The sequence below is a fragment of the Lentinula edodes genome, assembly GCF_021015755.1.
Source record: "Lentinula edodes strain Le(Bin) 0899 ss11 chromosome Unknown C8R40scaffold_37, whole genome shotgun sequence".
NCBI classification, from domain to species: domain Eukaryota; kingdom Fungi; phylum Basidiomycota; class Agaricomycetes; order Agaricales; family Omphalotaceae; genus Lentinula; species Lentinula edodes.
The window spans coordinates 1-15,513 of NW_025764343.1; the positions used below are offsets into that span (position 1 = coordinate 1).

At 41.2% G+C, this 15,513-nt stretch overlaps 3 protein-coding genes across 3 annotated transcripts; 1 reads left to right on the plus strand and 2 right to left on the minus strand.

The window, feature by feature from the left end:
* Positions 1 to 9,557: 9,557 nt before the first annotated feature.
* C8R40DRAFT_1121622 (uncharacterized protein) lies at positions 9,558 to 10,957 on the minus strand. Its single transcript, XM_046228813.1, has 3 exons — positions 10,462 to 10,957; positions 10,347 to 10,409; positions 9,558 to 9,639 (listed from the first exon to the last, which is right to left on the minus strand). The coding sequence occupies exons 1-3, from the start codon at positions 10,933 to 10,935 to the stop codon at positions 9,592 to 9,594; spliced, it is 585 nt and encodes a 194-aa protein (XP_046082451.1). The 5' UTR covers positions 10,936 to 10,957; the 3' UTR covers positions 9,558 to 9,591.
* A 1,494-nt stretch (positions 10,958 to 12,451) lies between these two features.
* Positions 12,452 to 14,528, minus strand: C8R40DRAFT_1121624 (uncharacterized protein). The gene is made up of 9 exons (XM_046228814.1): positions 14,386 to 14,528; positions 14,115 to 14,334; positions 13,779 to 14,054; positions 13,480 to 13,721; positions 13,213 to 13,419; positions 12,979 to 13,156; positions 12,799 to 12,926; positions 12,691 to 12,733; positions 12,452 to 12,615 (listed from the first exon to the last, which is right to left on the minus strand). The coding sequence occupies exons 1-9, from the start codon at positions 14,475 to 14,477 to the stop codon at positions 12,562 to 12,564; spliced, it is 1,440 nt and encodes a 479-aa protein (XP_046082452.1). The 5' UTR covers positions 14,478 to 14,528; the 3' UTR covers positions 12,452 to 12,561.
* On the plus strand, positions 14,529 to 15,375 carry C8R40DRAFT_1121628 (uncharacterized protein). The gene is made up of 3 exons (XM_046228815.1): positions 14,529 to 14,614; positions 14,669 to 14,770; positions 14,824 to 15,375. Exons 1-3 carry the CDS (start codon positions 14,580 to 14,582, stop codon positions 15,230 to 15,232), a joined length of 546 nt encoding a protein of 181 aa, XP_046082453.1. The 5' UTR covers positions 14,529 to 14,579; the 3' UTR covers positions 15,233 to 15,375.
* The last annotated feature ends 138 nt before the right edge of the window (positions 15,376 to 15,513 follow it).

Here is a 15,513-nt window from a genome sequence, read left to right on the forward strand (position 1 = left end):
GTTGAAAGAGAGAAGCAATTAGTTTAATCCAGATGAATCAGATTGATAGGATTAGAATCGAGGAGAGTTGATTTGCCTCCGGACGAGATGACAAACGATCGAAGTAAGTGTTGAACAGCAATGACAGTTGAATACTACTCGAGTCATCTCTAAAAACAATTAAATTAAATGAATATTGAAGTACCTACCCATGTTTGGAGGTATACTAGAATCTTGGAACCAATATGGACTAAATAAGGACATGTAGATTCAAATTAAATGGTATCTGACTGAGTGTAGAAGTTTCCTTGCGGTTCCGAACGTTTATTGTTTTAAATTAATTGTACTATGCGACTCTATATTCTGTATGTATAAATAGCGATCCGATGTATCTGGAATACAAGTGATTTTGGGACGACGTTGCAGTGCTAATCCGTAAAAAGGAAAGACACACTCCCGCCAGACTGAAACCTCTTCGCTAGCAGCCATTCGGGCCCGGCACTTGTGAGTATAGGAACGTCGTGTTCTGCTCCTTGTGACTGCGAGAAGTCTATCCAGTTGTTGGGTATTCTTCGAACTTAGGATCAGTTGTTGGTCTTAAGGGCAAATCACGCTGTGTGGTTGTGCCAGCACATAGTTCTAGCCCTCCGTAGGGGTCTGTGTGTTTCGGTTTTAATTTACTTTGATTCAAACCCCCAATTCTTGATATACCCAAATCAATACAAACCAAAGCACAAATCGTGCTGAATCTACCTTGATCAAAGGAATATATCGAATCCTTAGAACGATTCAAATTGATTGATCAAAGCTTCGTACTTAGCTCTCAAAGCTTTGCGGAACCTTTGCCAACGCTACCCCTTGCTATTAAATAAATTTGATAGCAGTGAACTCGCATATTGTGTATTAGATTGGTTGGTTGGAGTGCCCATTAGATTCCTTCCTTTCTCTTTCACACAAAAACGAGGCAAGCTCGTTATCTGGAGCCCACCGCGAGGGGTGGTTTTGAAGCTACAATTAGCTTGATAAATTAAATTGAACGTTTGTTTGGATTATATTCGATTATTTGGTAGAAGTGTATTGATCTTTGTGATACCATTTCTGTGAACTGTCGACATTAGTTCATCAGGAAAACCGCGTACTTCGAAGAATTCGGAGAAAGCAGGAGTATTGACACCGGAAGAATATCGTAAAGCAGGAGTTGTATTTGGGAGATCGACGTTCGGCACATCAGCTCGAACATCCCTATTAAATCCTACAAACAAATCCAGTCGTCCATCCTCTTCTCAAATACCGACAGAAGAATCGCGTGAAAGTTCTGTTTCTAGAGGAACAGGGTCATCTATATCTCGAGGAAGACTTACATCTTTGCCGAGGAATTTGAAGAAATCTAATCTCGATCCGAAAAGGAAGAGAAAAGAAATTAATCCGATTGATATTGAAGAAGATATAATTGAATTGATTGCTCCAGAGTCAATTTCAACATCTTCTACGTCGATTGAATCAACTAGATTGATAGATACGTTACATCAGACTATCTCTCAAACAAGTAATACGATTGAACCAGTCAAAATGACTACCAATAATTATGGAATGCCTGCGTTGTCAGCTGAAGCTAAGGCTGAGATTGATAAAGCCAGTGCGAAACTTCCAAGGAAGTATAAGACAGCACCATTATTCGATATAACTGACCCAAGTCAAATGATACCATGGTTCGAAGCTACTGAAAGCATATTTGAACATGGAGGAATTACATCTGACGAGGCTAAAGTGAGATTAGCTTTAGAATGGACGTCTTATAAAACGAGACAAGCATTAAGAGTCTTTGATTCGGTGAAGAAACCGAATTGGGATCAATTTAAAAAGGATCTAAAGAATATGTTTCCGCAATCTGTAGGAGACGAAAGAGGATCTAGATTATTGCTTGAACAATTGGTCCATCAATTTAATCCAATTGATGCAGGTGAACAGGAGAAGATGAGAATCTTCAGACTCCTCTTCGATGCTGAAATGAAAAAGCTGATGGATGAACCGAAAATGATCACAAACAGTGATGCAGTAAGATTGTTCTTGGCACCTATGACTCCCGAAGTAAGGAGAGGCGTGCTAGAAACAGTTGTGAAAGATGTATCAGTTACTTCTATGTCAGATAGACGAAAGGAAGACCCTTTTAAGATTGACGAAGTAATGAATGCGGCTGAGAAGTATATGATTGGGAGTTCATTTGATAACTACTATCAAACACTTTCCATTGCTTCTTCGAGCCCACCAATTAATAACCCTAATTCATTTAGTAGGGGCCACATTAATTTACCGTTTGCTGCAGATGTTCCCAAGACAGATAGGAACTATCTTCAAGCATTGAAACCCAAAGTAGAAGACGAATTTAAGGATCTTCTGGGAATTAAATTAGAAAGTTTGATCCCAAGGGAATTGACGGAGGAACAACAGCAGATGGTTGCGTTGAATAAAGACCTCATGGAGGCAAACATGAAAGAAATTAGAGCTGTGAAGTCATTACAGTCGCACTTCAAAGAAGGAGCAGACATTATGACACAGTTAACAACAGTAATGGCACAGATGGCCAAAGAAAATGCTAAAGGAATGATTAATTCGATACCACCGAGTGGTCCCTCGAATCAATCTAATAGATTTGAAAGAAATACGACACCGAGAAGTTCGAATGGAACTCAGTGGGCATGTTTCTTGTGCAAGTCGACAGATCATTTTATGAATGAATGTCCACACTTGCTGGAATTTACGAAAAGAGGTTGGATGATGCCTGAAGGAGGCGACTCGAAGCGTTACAAACTAAGAGACAACGCTAGAATGCCTCGAGACGATCCAAATGTACCTCGTTACAAGAAAATTGAACAAATGGCGAAAGACTTGGGATGGGATCGTGCTGAATCCTATTTTGCAAACATGGAAGATGACGAAGATGATAAAGTCATGGATCAGCAGATGAATCCTAACGTCAATCTAGCTGTTTGGATGACAAGAATAGAAGAACTATCAGATAGACTTGGGAATTTGGAAGCACACCGAGAAGATGATGTCCGTGTGTTCAACCAAGATAGTTCAAATGGAAAAAAATAAGTACTCCAATGAAGGAGCAGGATCGGTCCATGAGAACTTTAAGATCCAATGCTGTAGCTCCGGAGGAAAGTGAGAAAGCAAAACGAAATCAATTTAATGAAAATACGAAAAGATTAGTATTTGATGGGGTGCATATACCCAAGAAACCAGGTTTAATACCAGGGAAATTGGTTGAAACGACCAATGGAAATCAGAAAACAGTGAGATTTGAGGCTCCAAAGTCCATAGATCGGCCTTTGAAGAAGCCTTCAGTCACGATTGAAGATGTTAATGAATCTGATGACGAGGATGCTATTGAATTAATTCCTTTGTCGAGACCCATGAATCAAATTAATAGCGAACATAGACCGTATGATCATGTTCAACCTAGGATGTATCGTCCTATTCAAATTAATACACCTACGAAGGTACCAAGAGACCAGACGAATCAAATTGATAGTCATGGATATACTCCAGCCTATAAAATTAGGAATGAAGTCTCGAGACCAGGTGTAGAAGAAGATATAGCAAAGAAGATATTCGATGCTAAAGTTGATTTGAGTACCGAAGAATTAGCAGCTTTATCACCTGCTATCAGAAAGATTATTATGCGCAAGATACGCAATAGGAGAGTCCGTCCAAGGACTAAAACGAATAACTACGTATCAACTTTATCCGAAGATGGAGAAACTGAAATTTTGGACGATCCATCTAGGGTACAGATGATTGATACATGCATTAGAATTGAGGATCTTTGGCAGGATCAGGCGGATATGTTTGAAGTCCTGACTGAAAGTCGTAATGACATTCCTGTGGGATCTATAGTGCAGAAAGACATTGTGGAAAGTTTTCTACGAGACCTTTCCATTGATGATGAACGAAGGAACATTGCCATAGTTGCTAATCAGAGTGTGGCATATGAAGACCATAGTGATCATCCAGTGGTAGTAGCGAATCAATCAAATGGATTACGTGCTGTTACTCCTGAAATCAATAATAAAGATGAAGAAATTGAAAGTGTATTGGACCAAGGTTCACAGATTGTTGTGATAGACCGATTGATAGCTATAGGTCTAGGAATTATTTGGGATCCAGAATTCACGATCAGAATGCAAGATGCAAGTGGAAAATTAAACCAAACTCTGGGTTTAGCAAGAAATATTCCATTTAAATTTGGTGAAGTTACGGTGTACTTACAACTACACGTACAGAATAAAGCACCATTTCAAGTGTTATTAGGGAGACCTTTTGACGTCTTGGTGGAAAGTGAAATTAAGACCTTTGGAAACGGAGATTCCGAGATAACAATCAGCGATCCGAACTCACACAAGAGGGTTACTGTAGGTACCTATCCTCGTGGCCAGAAAGGTCGAAACATTCAAATTAATACCTCACGATATAATGAACCAAAGAATGTTACACCTGATAATGAAAAATCGACAGGTGAAAATGATTTAAAGGGAAATTTTCATTCCTCGATGAGTTGAGTAGCGACCAAGGAGAGGATGAATACGCTATAAGCTTCCACTTTGATGAAAAGCAAAACATCGTATTAGATGGATACAAACGATGTGAACAAGAAACATTCTCTAAGAAGGAACTTTCTGAAGCATATGTTCTTGCATCTAGGGAACATTTGAAGTCTCAAGATGATCAAGCTGAAGAAATAATTGATTGTTACCTTAATCGAAAGACAATTGGGGATAAACAAGTATTCTGTGTATGGAGAGATGGTGTTTTAGGCGAATTTGACGATCAATTGAATAATGACCAATTCAATTTAAATCCTATAAAGTCGTTCTTCCTTCAAAATGGAAGGATCAAGCCTAAACCCGTACGAAAGAAAGTTCAGAAGAGGCGATTTGTTGAACCTATACTACAAAATTTTAGTTTGGGGGAGAATTGCGATAAATCTGAATCCACAGAAACCACACAGAATCAATGTAATAACGAAAATACCTCTGAAATGATCAGAGATGATAATTGGAATAAACCTAAAAACTCTCAAAGAACTAGGAAGAGAATGGCTCGATATGAAATACTCAAAAGAGGAACTGAATCATTCCAAAGATCCCAACCGAGTTTTGAGAAAGTAAGATATGAGTCGAGGCAACGAAAGAAAGGAAAGGCCCAGGACTCGAAGGACAAGAAGGAGAATGTTCAGGCAGATGTAGTGACTGAACCTCCAATAAACAAACTTGAAGAACGTATTAAATTGAATCAGCAGGATAGATCTCCTATCAATTTAATAGATGAAACGAATAAACAAGTAGATAATGAAGCGATAGGAGTCGAGAAACCAATCAACTTGAATACAGAAGAAGTGTTTACGAAGTATAAACCAGTTGATAAGAAGGTTAACCCTATAAAGGCAACGTTACCAGATGAATTTCGAATTAAAAGACACATTCATGGTGATCCGTTATTGGAACTACCTGAACTGTCGAAACATCCTAAACCGTTTGTTCCTACGGGAAGATATACGGAAGAGAGGAAAGAGATTATAGACAAGAATCATCCTGAAGGATTTTTGTGGGAACAAGAAAGAGATCTTATGCACGAAATGATGTGTAAACAGGAAGCAGGTTTTGCTTGGGAACCAAGTGAAGCTGGAACCTTTAAAAATGAATTCTTTCCACCTGTGAAAGTACCTGTAATTCCACATGAACCGTGGGTTGAAAGGAATATACCTATTCCGCCAGGTATCTTCGAGGATGTGTGCAAAATAATTAAAAGTAAAATTGACTCAGGAATATACGAACCATCGAATGCTAGTTATCGTTCGAAATGGTTCTGTGTCATTAAGAAAGATGGCAAGAGTCTACGATTAGTACATAGTTTGGAACCTTTGAATAAGGTTACCATCCAACACTCAGGCGTACCTCCTGCAACTGCAGATCTAGCAAGATCCTTCAGCGGAAGATCTTGTGGAGGAACCTTAGATTTATATGTTGGATATGATGAACGAGAATTAGATCAATTGTCTAGAGACATGACGACGTTTCAAACGCCGTATGGACCACATAGGTTAGTAAAACTACCTATGGGGTGGACGAATTCTGTACCTATATTTCACGATGATGTGACCTATATTCTACGAGATGAAATACCTCACGTAACAATTCCTTACATTGATGATGTACCTGTAAAGGGACCATCAACTCGATATGAATTACCAGAAGGAGGTTACGAAACTATTCCAGAAAATCCTGGAATTAGACGATTTGTTTGGGAACATTTCCAAAACATGAATAGAGTAATACAACGAATGAAATATGCAGGTGGAACCTTCAGTCGAACCAAAGCGTTTCTTTGTTGTGAGGAAACAATTGTCGTAGGACATAGATGTACCTATGAAGGCAGTATGCCCGAAGAACATATTGCTCAAGTAGTTCTAGAATGGCCTTCATGTCATGATAAGACTGAGGTTCGAGCATTCCTAGGGACTGCAAGTCAATTGAGAATGTTCATTGCGAACTTTGCTAAGAAAGCAGCTCCTTTGACTAAGTTGACAAGTAACGTTAACGAGCTTGCCTCGTTTTTGTGTGAAAGAGAAAGGAAGGAATCTAATGGGCACTCCAACCAACCAATCTAATACACAATATGCGAGTTCACTGCTATCAAATTTATTTAATAGCAAGGGGTAGCGTTGGCAAAGGTTCCGCAAAGCTTTGAGAGCTAAGTAAGAAGCTTTGATCAATCAATTTGAATCGTTCTAAGGATTTGATATATTCCTTTGATCAAGGTAGATTCAGCACGATTTGTGCTTTGGTTTGTATTGATTTGGGTATATCAAGAATTGGGGGTTTGAATCTAAGTAAATTAAAACCGAAACACACAGACCCCTCGGAGGGCTAGAACTATGTGCTGGCACAACCACACAGCGTGATTTGCCCTTAAGACCAACGACTGATCCTAAGTTCGAAGAATACCCAACAACTGGATAGACTTCTCGCAGTCACAAGGAGCAGAACACGACGTTCCTATACTCACAAGTGCCGGGCCCGAATGGCTGCTAGCGAAGAGGTTTCAGTCTGGCGGGAGTGTGTCTTTCCTTTTTACGGATTAGCACTGCAACGTCGTCCCAAAATCACTTGTATTCCAGATACATCGGATCGCTATTTATACATACAGAATATAGAGTCGCATAGTACAATTAATTTAGTACCATAAACGTTCGGAACCGCAAGGAAACTTCTACACTCAGTCAGATACCATTTAATTTGAATCTACATGTCCTTATTTGGTCCATATTGGTTCCAAGATTCTAGTATACCTCCAAACATAGGTAGGTACTTCAATATTCATTTAATTTAATTGTTTTTCGAGAATGACTCGAATGGTGTTCAACTGTCATTGCGGTTCAACACTTACTTCGATCGTTTGTCATCTCGTCCGGAGGCAAATCAGCTCTCCTCGATTCTAATCCTATCAATCTGATTCATCTGGATTAAACTAATTGCTTCTCTCTTTCAACAGACACCCATTGTGCCTATACTCAATCAAGGGAGTTACACATAGTATTCATTTAATTGCATTCTTCAATGTTTTCTACGTCAGGACTCTTTGACATTCATTTGATATGTCTTCGGAGCCTCGCAGTCTTTCGATCGTTCTTCTAGTCATTTTCCTCAACCATGCAACTTGATTGGTCTATTAGACTAAATCGCAGTCCTTTAGATTAATGCATGATCTTGTTCTAGAAGGAGTATTTGATAATTCCTGAGTTCTAGAAAGTCATTTCGAGTCAATCCTCGGTTCATGGTCACTTGAGTAAGTTCTTCCAAACTCCTGCCAGTGTAAGGTCCAATAAGAATACCCTTGGTATGTCATACGTAAATGGTCATCCTTCGGATGTAGTCCGAGTCTGGTATAATCCTGCTTGACAAACAGGTAGACTGCTATCCGTAGGTAGTATCGGGGATGGGTAAACTAACCAACTTGTGGTAGTATGGGTATATGGTCCCTTCAACTTATTAGACTGATTCAGTATCGACTTTGACTGTCAATCTGGGTCTCAATTACAGTCCTCTTGATACAAATCTATACGTGAAAATGTCACAATTCACAGCATAGACGTCTAGCCAAAATTTAGGCGTGTCACCGATACTACCTTCGGATAGCAGTCTACCTGTTTGTCAAGCAGGATTATACCAGACTCGGACTACATCCAAAGGATGACCATTCACGTATGACATACCAAGGGTATTCTTATTGGACCTTACACTGGCAGGAGTTTGGAAGAACTTACTCAAGTGACCATGAACCGAGGATTGACTCGAAATGACTTTCTAGAACTCAGGAATTATCAAATACTCCTTCTAGAACAAGATCATGCATTAATCTAAAGGACTGCGATTTAGTCTAATAGACCAATCAAGTTGCATGGTTGAGTAAAATGACTAGAAGAACGATCGAAAGACTGCGAGGCTCCGAAGACATATCAAATGAATGTCAAAGAGTCCTGACGTAGAAAACATTGAAGAATGCAATTAAATGAATACTATGCGTAACTCCCTTGATAGAGTATAGGCACAATGGGTGTCTGTTGAAAGAGAGAAGCAATTAGTTTAATCCAGATGAATCAGATTGATAGGATTAGAATCGAGGAGAGTTGATTTGCCTCCGGACGAGATGACAAACGATCGAAGTAAGTGTTGAACAGCAATGACAGTTGAATACTACTCGAGTCATTCTCTAAAAACAATTAAATTAAATGAATATTGAAGTACCTACCCATGTTTGGAGGTATACTAGAATCTTGGAACCAATATGGACTAAATAAGGACATGTAGATTCAAATTAAATGGTATCTGACTGAGTGTAGAAGTTTCCTTGCGGTTCCGAACGTTTATTGTTTTAAATTAATTGTACTATGCGACTCTATATTCTGTATGTATAAATAGCGATCCGATGTATCTGGAATACAAGTGATTTTGGGACGACGTTGCAGTGCTAATCCGTAAAAAGGAAAGACACACTCCCGCCAGACTGAAACCTCTTCGCTAGCAGCCATTCGGGCCCGGCACTTGTGAGTATAGGAACGTCGTGTTCTGCTCCTTGTGACTGCGAGAAGTCTATCCAGTTGTTGGGTATTCTTCGAACTTAGGATCAGTTGTTGGTCTTAAGGGCAAATCACGCTGTGTGGTTGTGCCAGCACATAGTTCTAGCCCTCCGTAGGGGTCTGTGTGTTTCGGTTTTAATTTACTTTGATTCAAACCCCCAATTCTTGATATACCCAAATCAATACAAACCAAAGCACAAATCGTGCTGAATCTACCTTGATCAAAGGAATATATCGAATCCTTAGAACGATTCAAATTGATTGATCAAAGCTTCGTACTTAGCTCTCAAAGCTTTGCGGAACCTTTGCCAACGCTACCCCTTGCTATTAAATAAATTTGATAGCAGTGAACTCGCATATTGTGTATTAGATTGGTTGGTTGGAGTGCCCATTAGATTCCTTCCTTTCTCTTTCACACAAAAACGAGGCAAGCTCGTTAACGGTCTTCCCTGCCTCAATATGCATGCAGTGTGTCACTCCAACCGATATATTTCAACTGCATAGAATACTTCCAACACCACCTTGTAACGTAGATATAATTGATAATCAACTGGCAATACCAGTTTTTTAGGTTTTTTGATTTCACTGGCTATAGTAAGTGGTTGTAAAATCAAATTTTAGTGGCAACGACAGTGAGACTACAGTAACTAACACACTGCAATGTGAAGGCGCGCTCCGGTTGGGGCTAGCTATGCTAGCCCCAGCATAACGGAGTGGGTCTGAACATTGCCACACAATCAGCACACTTCGTTAGGGGTTAGGTGCCGCCGAAGGCGGCTTGCGCGAAGCGCAGTTAGGGGTTAGGTGCGCCGCAGGCGCTTGCAGATATTTAAAGCATCAAATGAAGCTTTAGAGTGCAGGCCTAATATTTGATGCACAGAGGAGGATAATTACCAATAATGAGGCAGGGTTCTTGTGTGCATATGGTGCAAGTGGTTCCAGCATCAGCATTGTTGTTGTCCTTTCTACCTAGAGTTCTTGGGTTCAATTCCTGCTGGGGTTGTCCATTCTTTTTGACATTATTGATTGCCATTATCTCGTAATATTCTTCTAAATCGGGACACATCATGTAATACTGTTCCGAATATGGACGTATCTTGTGTCCAATGACCCTGTCAGTGATTATTTACAATATAACCACTGACTATAGCCAGTGAAATCAAAAAACCTTAAAAACTGGCAGTGCCAGTGTATTATTTACAATATCTGTGTTATGGGCTCCCAACACCTCATGCACATACTTTGCCAGCAACCCCACGACCCTCTTATCTGCCAGTAACTCCCTAAAGAGCTCCCATCCATCCCCATAATGCCTTGCAAAAATGGGGTATCTCCTGTATTACCCTTTGCATAAAGGCTTTCCTCAGCTGTATGACCTTGCAGCTGTTGCTGCATTCAAACAAAACATGTGCCCCATCTTCCACTTTTTCTCTACACAATCTACACAGTCTTTTATCATGCTGCACCATTGGTTTGTTCCTCTCTGCCCACCTTAATCTCTCCACTGCTAATTTGTGGTTGCTTGTTACCATATCAATCAAGGATCTTCTATGTTCACCTATTGGTATCCTCAAGTAGTGTCTAAAGGCCAGGGTCTTTACAACCATTTTTTTTGTCTTCTTGTCATACTCTCTTCTATCTCTGAGCACATCCCTTGTCTTGTTTGATGTGTCTACCTTTTCTTGAATATCTTTCTCCATTGATTTCTTAACCCTCTCCATTACCCCATCAATGTGTTGCACAGTCAAGTCCTTGAATTTTGGTATATTCCATACCACCCTGTGAGGTAGTCTGTCTAACACTTGTACCATTTCCATAAAGACTGAGTTCTTCCCCTGCTCTGCCAGTTCATATGCTTGTCTGCATGCCTTCCATGCTAAGTGGTCCCTCCTCAACTGCACCAAATACTTCAGATTCTTCAGGAACAGAATAATTCTTCGATATCGAATTGGCCATAGGCCTGTTTCAGAGAATAATAGAGCCACCATTGATTTATCATTCAGTCCCAACATCCTCCTAATGAAGTAATGCTGTACACTCTCTAATTGCTTTCTTCTTACATCATAAATGTCCACTATCACTTCTGCCCCATTTTTCAGATAGGGATCAACCCTGCCCATGTACAGCAACCATAGGTCCCATATTGGAATATTTTCCCCCACAAACACCTTTGCATGTAGTACTGCTCCTGCAGTCTTTTTTGCTTTCTCAGCACTCTCCTTGTACTGCTGCTGATACATGTCAACTCCTGTTGTCTGGTGCCAGATTCCCATGTACTTCATCTCTTCCTTCTTTTTCAACCTTTTGCCATACAGAGTAAATGGCAAGCCCTCTGTCTCCTCCTTTCCATACACTGCATAAACACACTTTGGAACTGATGCAATAAATCCAGTCTGTGCAGAATATTCTCCAAATTGGTTGAGTTTGGATTGAAAGCTTGTAGGGCACATTGTAGTCATTAATACATCATCTGCCTGTTCTGTATGGTTGACCACTTTGTCATATAATACCACATCCCCTGGGTGCTCACTAAGTCTGAAGTCTGCAATTGCTAGATTGAATAGCATAGGTGTTCCTGGGTCCCCAGTCCAAGCTCCAATATTTGAAGTAAATGCCTCTGAGAAGGAATCTGCCACCTGAACCACATTTCCCAACTTTTGGTACATTAGCCGCAGCCAATCAATCAGTGGGCCCCTGATGCCCATTTTATTCAGCTTCATCCACATCATTGGTCTATTTGTTAGTGGGAAGGCGTGTGTCCAATCCATGTATGCAACATATAATGGCTTTCCCATTGCCTTAGCTGTGTCAACCATGGTCTTGAGAATAAATGGATTATTTGTGGTTCGATAACCCGGCCGAAACCCATTCTGGGTTGATGGCAGTAAATCCTGATCCTCTGCATATTCCCTCAACCTTCTGTCGATTATTAATGTGAGCATTTTCAGAAAGCAACACTCTAGCACCACCAGCCTATAGCTTGAAGTAAATAGACAAAGAGGGGCTGTTGTATATGACCACTGGCTCGCTAGTGGAACTTATTTTGGTATGTATACTGCTAGGAAATTCTGTTAATCATCATCTTTTTGGTCCTTGTTAATTGACCTTTCGACGCTACCATAGGACCTCTCTATGCCCTCTTGTTTGGTAGTATCTCTGTGGCATTGATGAGGCGATATCCTTCCTATGTTACCGCCTGGATACCGTGCAGCGTGGAAATATAATCAGATTCCAACGCTTACCACCTGGCTTGGAATTTAATTCTGATTAACCTGTTTTCTCAACTTCGGCGCTTAATTTGCAAATACTCAAAGGAGCTTACAGCTCCTACAAGGGCATAATATGTGCTTGGAATCTGCCAGTTCAACAATACTGCTATGTAGTACAAGATTACAAAAACAAATACGTACATACATATTACATTGTACATGTTCCATCGGATCTCACTTTGTGTCAATAGCACCAACTTCGTACAAGTACGTTCCAAGAAGTTTGGTCTAACGTTCAGGCAAAAACAAAAAAACAAAAAAGTTAACTGACTATCGGAATAATCGACTTGTACTAGAACTCACTCCTTCAATGAAATTGGACCGATCAAGTTTTTCATTTGTAGAGCTGTAGTGGGAATGATATTTAGAAATACGTTGGATCGAGAATCTGATTCTCGAAATTGTGCTTACTGTGCACCATCGTCACCACGGCCCATGGGAAGTAGCAGTACATTTACACCAAGGGCCTCAGCAAAGGTGAGTGTAACTGGAATAGATCCTCCCTCGCGAGTCATATCGGGATCCTTATTGTATATAGCCTGAAACAAACAGATTAAATGATAATTGGACTGAGAGATAACATGTATTTGCCTTTGTAGCAGTCCTTGCAGCCTGGAAGTTCCAGTGGTTGATATCCGTGACCCACGGTTTACCACCATGCAGTTCCTCGAGTTCAAATTTGTTCTTCGATCCAAGTTTGGCGAATTCGGACTCAACGTGAGCTTTTACTAAGGGGAGAACGTTTTCTGGTGTTTGAGGTGGTACCAACCTGAAAGGATGAAAATGTAAGTATTATCACACATACAAAGGGCCAATGATTGATACCGGATACTGAATTTTCCGGAAACTTTGGCTGGGATAACAGTCTTAGCGCCAGGGCCGTAGAAAGCTCCTTCAATGCCGTGCAAGGACAGGCTAGGCATCCTCATACGACCCATCAGGACTTCAACTTTATCTGTTGATAAAGCAATACTTGCACCAGCGGATGCCTCAACATCGTCGATACTATAGTCAAGCGCCTCGTACAGTTTTCTGTGAAAAACCTGTTTAGATACCACGAAAGGTAAGCCTAATTAAGCCTGATCTACATACCGCTCTTCGACGTCGGCAGTCGTAATCATTTCGTCTACACCCGGAATGAGTATTTTTCCGTTTACGTCGACGAGTGTACTCATAAGTTTGATGAGATCCGTCATAGGCTCATGGACGGTGCGTCCAAAGACGCCAGAGTGTAAATCCCTAGCAGGACCGGTGATATTGAGTTTGTAGTAAGACAGTCCACGAAGACCATAAGTAAGAACCGGTGTACGGGTATTGAGCCAATAGTTGTCGGACTAGAGATATGCGAATGAGAAGCAATTATGGATTGGAAGAGCTTACACAAGACTCACGATGCAAACGCAGTCAACCCCGTCAAACCACCCACCCGGTTTAGATTCCCTTTCCACAAGCTCATCTAGACCTTCGCTTCCATTCTCCTCCATGCCTTCAAAGCAGCATCGGAAGTTGACTGGAAGTTCTTTCTTATTGTCGTGATGATACTGTAATGTGTTTAACCAGCCAAGGACTGGGCCTTTGTCATCGGATGAGCCGCGTCCGACTAGTTGTCCATTGGGTTGCGCCGTCAAGACAAAGGGATCGGTATTCCATCCGTCAGATAGGTTAGCCTGGGAGAAAGATAAGAACAGAAGGTTTCACGAGTGGTTTTGGGAACAGTTGATTAATACCGGTTGAACGTCGAAGTGACCATAAACCAAGATCGTCTTCTTGTTCGGATTGTTTCCCAATCGCCCTAGAACAGCTTTGGGAAGTTGCAACTCCTGACCGTCCATGATGTGCTTCCCAAGATCTACTTGCTGAATTTCGACGCCGACAGCCTTGAATTGCTGGGAGATCCAATCGGACATTTTGAAGACTTCTGAACGATAGGCTGCATCTCCGCTCACACTGTCGCTCCGTGAGTGAATTATTTCAAGAGATATCGTTGGAGTAACCCACGATTTGATGGAAACAGCCTCAGAAAGCCTTTTGATGAAGGCATCGGCATTGTTGTCAACAAAGTCTAGAAATTCTTTGGGTGTTGCTGACATGGTTGGAGAGGGAGAAGTATATCGACCCGATGTACCGGAATCACTGATTACTGTAACTTTAAGCGCCCAGGCTCTACTCGAGTACTTATTCCACGATGCTGGATGACTCTTCAGGTTGGGGAGAACCTGAATCTTCTGTGAGCTATATTTTGTTAATCTTTCAGCGCCCCTAATGTATAGTCCAACTTGAGGCGCCCTAAAGCGCCGCCAGAAACAGTCCGTGACGACTGGGAAGACGACGACGACGAGGATGAGCCTCAGGAGGAGAAGAACAAGAAGATATGGCACAAGGCGTAAGAATAGTATTTCAATACTTGCTGAAGTGTACCAATCCCAAATTGAACAGCAACCGTGAGGCTGCTGCGCCCATGCCAACCTTTATCGTATCATCTTCAGCAATGGCGTCTCCTCCGCCCATTGCTGCATTTCAGCCGGCGTTCAAAATACTTAAGCGACCGGTAAACAGCTCCGAAGGATCTTCTTCACCTCCATTTTCCCCTCCGAAAGACTCCCTGGAAGATAGGGAAGCTCGTTATCAAGTTGCTCGAAACAGAATTTTTGGTGTCACTACCAGTCCAACGGCTTCTAGCTCTGATACAAATTCAATCCATCTTGTTGCGAAAAAAGACGTTGTCGTCATTCGCAATCCACGAGGACCGGACGAAACTCCTTCCACAGACACAACTCCTTCGAAGGGTTTCAATGATAGACGTTCAAAGACGCCACCGAGTTCGGCTTCCATGGAGAACCAATAGTAGCTTGATGTTGTCGGGGTCAGCTCAACCTGAATCTGTATAAGTATCTGTTGTATGTTGATTAGTAGTATTTTAAGTGTATCAGAGTCGTTTGACAGCTTTCTTTGTCTCTGTATCTTGTGAAAAACTCAACTTTCTATGACAAACGCCTTGAAGCTCCCTCAATCCTCCTCAACACTGGGTTGAACTTTAGGCTTCAACCTAGTCTTAGTTTAGAGGTGGATCCGCAGGGACGAATGTATCCAGGGATGCATATTTTTATGGCTCTGCTCTGTCATTGG

Bases quoted from the DNA above. Each gene is read 5' to 3' on its own strand.
- C8R40DRAFT_1121622 (XM_046228813.1), bottom strand. From the start codon at position 10,935: ATGGAAATGGTACAAGTGTTAGACAGACTACCTCACAGGGTGGTATGG. The intron at 10,410-10,461 runs GTAATACAGGAG...GATGGATGGGAG, and splicing joins GGAAAGCCTTTATGCAAAGG to CTCTTTAGGGAGTTACTGGC. The intron at 9,640-10,346 runs GTGTTGGGAGCC...CTACGTTACAAG, and splicing joins TGGCAAAGTATGTGCATGAG to GTGGTGTTGGAAGTATTCTA.
- C8R40DRAFT_1121628 (XM_046228815.1), top strand. From the start codon at position 14,580: ATGACTCTTCAGGTTGGGGAGAACCTGAATCTTCT. The intron at 14,615-14,668 runs GTGAGCTATATT...GTCCAACTTGAG, and splicing joins GGGGAGAACCTGAATCTTCT to GCGCCCTAAAGCGCCGCCAG. The intron at 14,771-14,823 runs GTAAGAATAGTA...CAAATTGAACAG, and splicing joins AAGAAGATATGGCACAAGGC to CAACCGTGAGGCTGCTGCGC.
- C8R40DRAFT_1121624 (XM_046228814.1), bottom strand. From the start codon at position 14,477: ATGTCAGCAACACCCAAAGAATTTCTAGACTTTGTTGACAACAATGCC. The intron at 14,055-14,114 runs GTATTAATCAAC...TCTTTCTCCCAG, and splicing joins GTCACTTCGACGTTCAACCG to GCTAACCTATCTGACGGATG. The intron at 12,616-12,690 runs GTGAGTTCTAGT...CCTGAACGTTAG, and splicing joins GGTCCAATTTCATTGAAGGA to ACCAAACTTCTTGGAACGTA.